Source organism: Fragaria vesca, unplaced genomic scaffold, assembly GCF_000184155.1.
Source record: "Fragaria vesca subsp. vesca unplaced genomic scaffold, FraVesHawaii_1.0 scf0513167, whole genome shotgun sequence".
Classification (NCBI taxonomy): Eukaryota; Viridiplantae; Streptophyta; class Magnoliopsida; order Rosales; family Rosaceae; genus Fragaria; species Fragaria vesca.
In genome coordinates, this window is record NW_004443449.1 from 98558 (window position 1) to 109654 (window position 11097).

Consider the following 11097-nt stretch of genomic DNA (forward strand, 5'->3'; position numbering starts at 1 on the left):
TCATAATACAGTCATATGCAAATTGATCGAAGCAAAATAAAGATTTGTTTAATGTATATGTCGTCTAATGAGACACTTATGTTGTTTAATAGTGTTCATTTAACTTCAATCAGTCTGTTGTTGGATAGGATAACTTATGTTGTTTGATTGATACTGTCTTTAGCCCTGGACCTTGATATTTTTTTGAAATGCCCGCCCTGCCTGGCCGGAAAATTTGAAGAAAAATGGTTTGTGGCTCTGACCGACCCGGTTCGGGAGCGCATTGGTTTTCTAGCTGAGAGCAAGTCCAACAGATTTCCTAAATTCTTTGATTTTCTCTATTTTAGGAAATATAGGGTCATTTTCCACTCTAACAGCTTCCCTATCTCATTCCCTAAAATAGGAAAAGAGACGAAAGAGAAGCTTTGCTTCCCTATATTTACAGATTCCTTAAAAATATTTAGGGAAAGAAGAATTGAATGTTGCACATTCTTCAAGGCTCAAAGAGAAGAAAGAAAACATAATTTATTCTAAAAAATAAACTTTTATATTTTTATACTTATTATTATATTGTAATAAATGAGGATTGTTGTTGTAATAAATATTTGAATCTTTAAAATAGGGAAACTGTTGGATTTGGTATACAAAAGTTTTAGAGATTTTGAGTTTTGCTTCCCTATTATGTAGAAAATATAAGGAAGCTGTTGGACTTGCTCTGAATCACAGAAATTGAGTGAACCACTGTAAATCTTTATTTGTTTGTTACGCTTCTACACAATACGTGGTTGAACAGCTTCAAGTTCCTCCAACATAGCTTTTAGCAAAGTAAAGCGTCTGAAACTATGAGAAGGTTTCATATCTTGACTTGAGAGCCTGCGAACGGACACTAACGAGTATCACAATATGATCAAGACAAACTCTTAGTCATGTAGCCATACAAATATAGCCCTAGTATTTCTCCTTTTTATTACAAGAGAAAACTACACCAACAGTGCCTCAACTCTTATGTCCCGGTCAATTTGATACCTAAACTTACAAAGCTGTCAATGTAGTACCTAAACTTACATTATCCTCTTTGGCATTCACCTAGAAAGAAAATGCATAAGTATGTCATGTACAAGTGAGATTACAGATGAAAATATTAAATGAAGTGTAGATATGAATATGGAAGGTGTAGAAAAAACATTGAGAATTAATCTAGTATAAACAACCTTGGATGAAAAGGGTCTAATGAGTTCAAGTCTGAGATTATAATGCTAACTACAGTCTCCCAGTTGGTTGGCATTACAGACTATTGATTGAAGGGAAATGATAGGCTTATTGTCTATGAACATTCGTCTCAAGGAATTCCTAGTAGGCTTTGCTGCTTTTCTGCTTTTATGAACTAAAGCTCAAAACATCTCCTTCATCTTACAAGAAGGTTTGAATACCTACTATGTTTAGTTAATTGTTTCCCCAACCAAAGTCAGCAACTTTAATGAAAATTCTGAGACCAGTACAAGTAACATTTCCGGCTACAATTGCATAGGTATTAAACCAAGCAAACAGAAGCTAATGCTCAACTTTCTATTTTCAAGTGGCTCATATCTTACTATTTTCAAGTTAACAGATGCTTAACTATGGTCAGGAATGATCACAGGCAAGAATTCTAACCTACTGCAATGCCAGACCTTATAAAACAAGCCTTATATCTCCGATTCAAACTCATTTACCCCCCTATCAGCCACCATTTCCAAAATCCAATTCTGATACAAAGTCCTTGTGACCAAAATAGTTGGATATCTACCCAATTGGAATATGACCGAACACAAACTACTGGGTCAGGCTTATTCAACTAAAGCAAGTATCTTGAACACATGTGTCGTACCAAAACTAGGCTTAAAGTCAAACCCATGACCACTTCCCCAAAATCCCACTAATCACTAGATGAATTAAGCAACACAGATTCATAAAAATAATCGAAAGCATACAAAGTCAGAGATGAGTGAGATTGATGGAAAGCGTACATACTGGGGGAACATAGCCTCGAGCAGCAGCGAGATGAGATTTGAAAGACGAGGCACGGCTTCTGCTGCTGCTGCTGCTGCTGTGTAGGACTATAGGGGAAGATTTGGCTACTGAAAACCCAAAAAGAACTTGGGGAGGAGGAGCAATGGATTTCGAGGACAGTCGAGGAGGAGGTATGGCCAAGTAGTTGTTTGGAATAAACAACGAATTCGCCATTACAGTTAGCTCTGCTTTTTACGAGTTTAACAAACTCTCCGCTTCTTCCATCTCCGCCGATACCTCACCCTCAGCGGAGAAACTAAAAATAAATAATGTGGGCCTAACCAGACTGGGCCCAAAGCGAGTAAAAGAAGAAATATAAAGAAAAAAATTTCTATGAGTTAGGTGGACACGTGCTACGTCTAGACGGAGACAAGCACCATGGATCTAAACGGGTCGGGGGTCTACTGTTAAAAGAGAAAAAAGAAGAAAGAAAAAACTAAATGACTAAGTAACAACATAAGAAAAACTTTAGGTGTTGTTAAATGTATCCAGCAAACTTCTAAATAGACTCAATAACTGAAGAATTATCATTTAATTCCAATTCTGCCCTTATGTACACACCCAACAGCAACTTTCTCTCTCTATTCTATTATCAAGCAACAAATTGCTCTCTTTCAGGTTCTACAATTAATGGGTTTGTGGCTCCATTACATACATTGAATTTATTGGGTCCTTTCATAGAGAATTCTAGAGACAATTACAATAATCAAACCAAAATGCGTTGGCTCTTGCTTAGTAGTAGCAGAAGATATCAATCCCAAAAAACTAGGTTTTTTCTCAGAAACCAATAGCCTTTATGTTCCTCACCAAAACATTTGAAAATTTTGTTGCAATGGGATAGACCCAGATTTTGTAAGGCTTCATAATAAGATTGTGGTCGATACTGGGTTGCGAAATTCAAGCACTCTAGCTTGCATCTTTCACATTGTTTCTTTCTCTTATTCTCTTAATTTGTGAATTTAAGCTCAAGTTGATTATTCCTCAATGAATTGTTTGCTCCAGATCATCATTGTATTGTTCATGAAACAAAATTCTGGTAATGGAAGAGATAGAGACATCAAGAGGTGCTGTGTGATTTTTTTTTTTAAGATTTGCTGGGTGTAAATAGATACAGGGGAAAAACATGAAAGCAAGTGACAAAAATTGAAGTGCTGGGTCTATTTAGGAATTTGCTGGGTACATTTAGAAGCACCCAAAACTTACCTAATAGGGTTGGTCTAGTGGAAGCATGCTAGGCTGCAAGTGAGGCAGGCGTTGCGAGGATTTTCCTGATAATAGGAGATCCTTGATTCGAACCCCAACTTGTGACAAACATCCTTTGGGAAGAGATCATACCTACAAATTGCTCTTGACCCCGGAGTTGTAGCTCACTCGACTACTATTTTAATACCAAACATAGGAAAAACTTTCGCCATAGGGCTTATTATCTTTGACAAGCCTCCTCCTCATGCTGCTAATGTCTTCATTAATGACGTTGCTTCTATAACTCGAGCTAGGAGAGTCTCTTGCTTTAACTCTTAGATGTTTTTTTTTTTTTTGGCTGGGCCTTTAGGTCCCCCTGTAACAAAAAAAACATAGGAAAAACTTTCACTCACACGGCCGTTGAATTCTTCGAAATGGTGAGAGAAAGTAGAAGACCAAGTAACAGAGAGAAGATGGTGGGTATTATACTATTATATAGATGATGAAGAACACGGAGATGACGACCCAGAATGACTTCAAAGTCTTCGAACCGTGTCCCGTCGCTGCAACTACTTTTCTCCTTCATGAGTTGGTTGACGCCTTGAAGGTGTCAAAATTCACAGACACGCAAACGTTTAAAAGTCTGGGCAGACTGCTCCTGCGAATCACAGTTGCCCAAATTGAGGTCTTGCATGCTCAGATTTCTCACACAGTTCGAACAAGTGATGGTCTCCTACCCAGACCGCCTTGTTCTCTTGTCTTCTATTTGCCCTCTGGTTTTCTTCTCTGCTTTGTTTCTCTTCAGCTTTATCTCTTCCGGGTTGTACCTGTTCTTCTTCTTCTCCACTGTTTCTATTTGCTGCTGCCTTTTGGCTTTCAGTCTTACCCATAACGAGAGACCACCAACACCCGACACTTGTTCAGTTACCACCAACACTGAAGTGATTCCTTCTTCTCCACGGTCCGGTAAACTCACCTACGATGTGTTCCTGAGTTTCAGAGGTGAAGATACCCGCAAGAATTTCACGGACCATCTCTACACTGCTCTCTTGCAGAAAGGGATACACACGTTTCGAGATGATGAAGAACTTGAGAGGGGGGAATCGATTGCTCCCAATCTCTTGAAAGCAATCGAAGAATCAAGATATGTCATTGTTGTCTTCTCACCAAACTACGCCGATTCTGCATGGTGTTTGGATGAGGTTGCCAAGGTCGCCGATTGCATGAAGGAAATGGGAACAAAAGTCCTTCCAGTGTTCTACCATGTTGATCCGTCGGAGGTACGAACACAAACAGGAGAGCACTTTGGGAAAGCATTTGAGAAGCATCAGAAGAGGTATAAAAAGGAACCAACCAAAGTACAGAGGTGGAAAGACGCTCTTTTCCAAGTAGGCAATCTCTCTGGATGGCACCTGCAAGATGGGTAAGCTTTCTGTCTATCTATATTCTGTACTACAGTTGATAATTTTTTATATGACCCTTTTTATTACGCCAGTTGTTTCATATGAATGTAATTGAGAACTAGTGAATCAAAATGCAGAGCTAATCCATACACCTGTCTCAAAAACTATAATGTGTGGAACTAAATCAAATTAAATCTAGTACTTCTACTTTGAATTTCAGAATGAACAAATAGATTGGCATAATATAATGTTTTGTAACTTAATATCTTACACACATAATTTAAGTAAGAATGATTTTCTCTTTACTTTACAGGTCTGAATCCAAAGTAATTCAAGAAATTGTAGAAAAGGTTTTCACTGAGATGAATAAAATAATCTCCACATCTGAGGGCTTAGTTGGGATGGATTCTCACCTGAATGAACTGTTTCCCTACTTAAACATTGGGGGTCTCGATGTTCGCATCATAGGGATTTGTGGAATGGGTGGTATTGGGAAGACTACTATTGCGCAAGTGGTTTTTGAAAGGATAAGAGCTCAGTTTGAAGGTGATAGCTTTCTTGAGAACGTTAAAAATGAAACTGAAAAGCAGGGTAGTACAGTTCATTTACAAGAGAAACTTCTCTTGAACTTGCTGAATACTAATGTCAATGTACAAAGCCCTAAAATGGGAAAAGACATTATTAAGCATAGACTATCTACTAAAAGGGTGCTTGTTGTTCTTGATGATGTGGATAAAGATGTACAATTGGAAACATTGTGTCACCGTACTTGGTTTGGTCCGGGGAGTAGAATCATAATAACATCCAGAGATGAACACTTGATCAGTGCATCTGGAGCAGATAAAGTATACATGGTGAATGCATTAACTGATCTTGAAGCTTTTGATCTCTTTCGTTTGAAAGCCTTCAATGAAGATGAGACTGGAGAAGATTTTCTCAAGCTATCCAATGAATTTTTGAAATATGCTAATGGCCTTCCATTAGCTATTAAAGTTTTGGGATCGTCTGTTCGTGGTAGAAATGTAAAGTTATGGTCAAGTGCATTGAAGAGACTTGAAAAAAATCCTCCAAAAGGAATTATTGATGTTCTTAAAGTCAGTTTTGATGGATTAGAAGAAACAGAAAAGAAAACCTTTTTAGACATCGCGTGTTTCTTTAAAGGATTGAACAAGGACCGTGTAATAAGAATACTAAGTGGTTGTGACGATGACGGTGTGGAGATGGATGTACAAGTTCTTATTGACAGATCTTTGGTAACTCTATTTCGAACAAATTTGTGGATGCATGATTTGATACAAGAAATGGGTCGTGAAGTTGTAATCCAAGAATGCCGTGAAGAGCCTGGAAAACGAAGCAGGTTGTGGCTTCTCAAGGAGATCATCAATGTACTAGGTCGGAGTAAGGTAATGCAATACTGCAGTATAGAGTGCTGAAACTACTTTGTTCATTATTATGGTCTTTTTTGTGCAATAACTAACTCTTTGCTCCTCGTCATTAGGCAACGAGTGCAGTCCAAAGCATATCCCTCCAATGTCCGGAAAAAGACAATGTCGTTCACTCAATCAATGATTCCTTCTCAAATATGGACGAATTGAGATTGCTCAAGATTTGGAATGTGAAATTTTCCGGGAACATCAACTATCTTTCGAATGAGTTACAGTATCTTGAATGGCATGACTGTCATTTGGATTCATTCCCGTCAAACTTTCAACCGGACAAACTCGTTGAAGTTCACATGCATTTTAGCCGCATCAAACAACTATGGAGGGGAAAACAAGTAAGATAATAATTAATTTTATGCAGGTTCATAAATCTGATATTTTGGATTCTATAGTCTCATTGATTCTATAGTCCTTGGTCGTCCTCAGTTACACATGCATATGACACATCCATTAAAAAAAAAAATTAAATTGGATTTTGGACGTTACTGTCACGTCAACCCTTCCTCTTCCTGTATGTCTACTAATTTCTGTAATTTGGAATCAGAATGGAATGTGTAATGATTAACTTTAATCACGTGATGATCATCTTTGAAATTATACCAGGGATGGAGCATGCTACGGTCTATATGTCTGAATGGTTCACGATATTTGATATCGACTCCAGACTTCACTGAAGTTCCTAATCTTGAAGTGTTGGCACTTCAAGATTGCACAAGCTTGGTGGAGATTCACCCGTCTCTTGGCTTTCTGAAGAAACTTATCTTTTTGAATATGGGAAACTGCAAGTCTATTGAGAGCCTTCCACCTCTCACTAGTTTGGAATCCCTTAAAAAACTGAGGCTTTCTCTGTGCTCAAAACTGAAGAAGTTTCCAGAAATTGAAGGGAATATGAAAAGCTTGCTGGAGCTTCATTTGGATGGGACCAGCATTGAGGAATTGCCTGCATCAATTGAACGCTTCACTGGTCTGTTAATGATGAATCTAAAAGACTGTAAAAACCTTTTGCGTCTTCCCAATAACATTGGGTGCTTGACATCTTTGAAAAGTCTCTCTCTAACAGGTTGCTCCAAAATTGATGAGATCCCCGAGAATCTGAATGGTATGAAATGTCTGGAGGAGCTTTTCATTGGCAGAACTTCCATAAGGGAGTTATCTTTCATTGCAGGCATGAAGAATCTACAGCGTCTATCCTGCCAAGGATGTACATGTCTAGTTTCAGAATCATGCAAAGGTCTGGCTTCATTATCGCGTTTGATATGGCTAGACTTGAGTTATTGCAATCTGATGGATGGAGCGTTTCTCAATTATTTTAGCAGCCTAATCTCCTTAAGACGGTTAAGCTTACGTGGTAATTGCTTTGTGCGATTACCTGAAAGTATCTCTCAACTCTCAAAGCTTGAGATTCTGGACTTGTGTAATTGTAGACAGCTTCTATTGCTGCCCAAGAACCTTCCGTTTAGTCTTCAGAACGTGTATGCACAAGACTGTACTTCACTGAAGGACTACCCAAACCAAATCAAAGTATTGAAATCATTCAATTCGCGAATGACTATTGTCAATTCACTCAATTCTTCAGCTCCTGGAATCTCACAAAATTCCGCAAGGACCGCAGCGTTGTATTTCTCAGTAGGTGAGGGGGAATATACTGTGACATATAAGCATCCAGAGGGAAAACAAGTTGATCATTTGCCACTGACAACACAAGTACGTACTCTCTCTCTCTCTCTCTCTCTCTCTCATAACAAAAACAGAGCATATATCTATGAATCTATCCTGTTTCTCATTAAAACTACTGATTTTGTGTTCTAATAGCAGAGGCCGCCTCTCTTCTCAATTTCGAATTACAGTACTGTACTTCCTACAGATGAAATTCCAGAGTGGTTCACCACTATATCTACCAGAAATCCCATTTCAATTCTGATGCCTCAAAATGTGGCCAATGATAGCAAGTGGAAGGGATTTGCCGTGTGTGCTATATTCGCAGTCAAGGGGCATACAGCTCTATCCGTAATTGAACCGGATCCTGATTTCTGTAATTACTTGTATCAAGTCACATTGAAAACTGACGTTATGCGTCTTGAACCGGAAGTGTTGGATTGCACTGACCTAGATCGCAACCTTGGATCATGTTCTCATCTGCTTGTGATTTTTACTATATCTAGATTGACGTTTCCTTGGCGGTGGTTAATTGATTCAACTGAGGTGAGGGCTATATTTAAAACCACCAATCCATCCATGGTGGTTCAGAAATGTGGGGTTCATCTAGTGTATGAGCAAGATGTTCCATTAGTTAATTCCAGAATAGCCGATGGGGATCAAGCGATTTCTCTGGAAAAGGTTGAGGACTCTGCCTGGCTTAATCAATCTTTGAAATGGTAGAATGTACTTAATTTTCTGATCCCCAACTACATTAGTTAAATGGCGCTTTCTGCATACTTTAATGTATTTCCAATAAAATATTGCAGGGAGAAATTCATTCCACCCTTGGAAGAAGAATCCACACTCGTGGCGAGAAAGAACCTTGAGTCTGTTCTTCCAAGATACATTGAGGTTGATCCGTCTGTGCTTCTCTATAGTTAGCTACTGTATATATATGATATCTCTCTAATGAGTCTAATTTCTGATATTTTTGTTTGAAATAAAAGAGGTTACTAATTAGTTAATTACACACGTGTTCAATATTGCAGGGACTAAACAGTTATTCTGCATCCTACAAATTCAACCTCAGAGGAAGCCCTGTCTGGTTTCACGACTCGTGCCCCGTTATTCCGAGGTTAAATTTTGTTGCTGTTTCATTCAAGCTGCCTCAAAATCTACAGAAGAGCAAGAAGTGGATGGGATTTGCAATACATGCATCACTTGTAGAGGAAGTGGGGCAAATGGTGAAAGAGGACAACTATCGAGTAGTTTTTACACTACGTACTTGCAGTGATTCTCGTAAGACAGTGTCCCGAGAACTTAAGCACGTCAGGCCGTTGTCAGAAGAACATCATCAACTATTGGTTTTTTACATACCGCGGGCACTGCTTTCCGAAGTGTTGTTCACTCAGACATTAGCAACTACAATGGACTTAGACATTGAAATCATAACTGAGAGCCCTCATGTAAAGGTTCAAAGATTTGGGTTCCGTATTGTGTACGGGGAAGATATACAAGGGTTTTCTGATACGATTATCAGGTGCATGCAGAGGGAAGATTCTCTTAAATATTACGATAAGTTGGTAGTAGAGAAATGGATACATTTGGTGTGTACCTGCTGCATTAGCAGAGGTGCCCGTTTAGAGAGGATAACAGAACGGAATTCCAGAACCGCACAAGCAACCTTCAGAAATTGGGTCTCTCTTTCTCTCTAATTTATTATTAATATTCTTTTCTTCTTCTATTTTCCCTTTCTATATATTGACATTTGAACTTATATTTACAGGACTGGTCTGACCCTCGTCGTGCTGCTTGTTTGTTCGATAGAGTTGAAATCTCCAAGTTGAAATGGTTCGTGCCTTTCATCAACCAAGGCAACTCTGCCGAAATCCAACTGCCTCCGAATGTGTTTGATGATGATAACTGGTTGGGGTTTGCTGTATGTGTTCAGTGGTCCCGCTCTTCTTCTTCTTCAGAGGATGTTGTGCTTATTTCTCGACTGGACTCTGATGTTGCTTGGCACGGCTTATTTGATCACAAGTCGCATGTAATTATTGGGCTATTCGAGACACCTAAAGATGAATTATATGATGTGACTCGGTTCCATTATATACCGCGCGCTATAGTTAATAGTAAGATGTGGAGGCAATGCAAATTGGCCAGGATAACTGTGTGGTTCTCCAGCCCATGCGCAGCAGTAGTGCATACTTGTGCCCTTCGTCTACTATTTAAGGACGACATTGAACATCTAGTTGAGACACTCACTATTGCTGCATGTGACGAAAACCCTTATTTCATCCGTCTCCCTGCTGTGTTGAGTGAACCACTGTAAATCTTTATTTGTTTGTTATGCTTCTGCACAATACGTGGTTGAAGAGCTTCAAGTTCCTCCGACATAGCGTGTTCCCATGTATCAGCTAAACATGTAGCGCCAGAGTAATGCATAGTGATCATAGCTTCTAGCAAAGTAAAGCGTCTGAAACGATGAGAAGGTTTCATATCTTGACTATCCCAGCTTTGGATCTGGTGATCATTTGGTGTGTACCTGCATTAGCAGAATAAACGTGATAGCACAGGTTGAACATTATGCACATTTGCGGCGTATTATATAGTCTCATGAAGCCTAATTGAGGTAGAGTATTGTTGAATAGGAAAAACGGCCTCCAATTGTCCAGGGGTAAGGACAAGCAACACTCAGTATTGTCACATTCAGGAGCATAAGCAGGGGTCATGAAGTTAAAACTATTGCAGACTGAGAATGGATAGAAAAAGAGGTTGGAGAACAATGTGAAATTTACTCGAGTTATCTCGATTTTGTGAAGGAGCAGCTTTGGATTGGACTAGTGTATAAGACCATGGACACTAGATGAAGGATTGAAGGTGACTGAACAGAAGTATATCTACAGATCCTCAACATGATAGGCGCAAAAGCACCTACAAAGATACCCTATTATCAAATCAATTATATCAATGTAGTAAACGGCAAATAGGGGTCATCACCCGCAGAGGATTGGTGATGCTAAGACTTAAACACATAAGAAACACAAACAGACGCGTAAACCAGAAATCTGGCAGACTCGACCTAGGAGCAGAAACCTAATTAATTAGCTAATCTAGACTCAACCAAAAATTATGAAATTAAGTACACAGTAACTAGACACAGTGGCGGACTACCACACAAATTTTGAGGGTATTCGGAGTTGGTTTGATTGATGAACAAAAATAGATAAAACAGAAGTACTGCTGAAAACAGAATATTAAAAAGTGAATATGGATGTAAATATGAGAGAAACAATAGCTAGGAACTTCTCTCCACCACTAGATACGGTTCAATCACCCCAAAACAATGTCAATGACTAAAGATGAATGCACTCACAGTTAAGCCAATGTCGTTAGGTCATTAA

At 38.9% G+C, this 11097-nt stretch overlaps 1 protein-coding gene and 1 non-coding gene across 2 annotated transcripts; one reads left to right on the forward strand and one right to left on the reverse strand.

The window, feature by feature from the left end:
- Positions 1-511: 511 nt before the first annotated feature.
- LOC101297506 lies at positions 512-2269 on the reverse strand. The gene is made up of 2 exons (XR_185534.1): positions 1990-2269; positions 512-852 (listed from the first exon to the last, which is right to left on the reverse strand). It is a non-coding gene; the product is annotated as an uncharacterized LOC101297506 (transcript).
- Positions 2270-3935: 1666 nt separating this feature from the next.
- On the forward strand, positions 3936-10278 carry LOC101302231 (TMV resistance protein N-like). Its single transcript, XM_004310224.1, has 8 exons — positions 3936-4633; positions 4927-6016; positions 6112-6390; positions 6659-7759; positions 7871-8430; positions 8521-8605; positions 8743-9390; positions 9480-10278. Exons 1-8 carry the CDS (start codon positions 3936-3938, stop codon positions 10023-10025), a joined length of 5007 nt encoding a protein of 1668 aa, XP_004310272.1. The 3' UTR covers positions 10026-10278.
- The last annotated feature ends 819 nt before the right edge of the window (positions 10279-11097 follow it).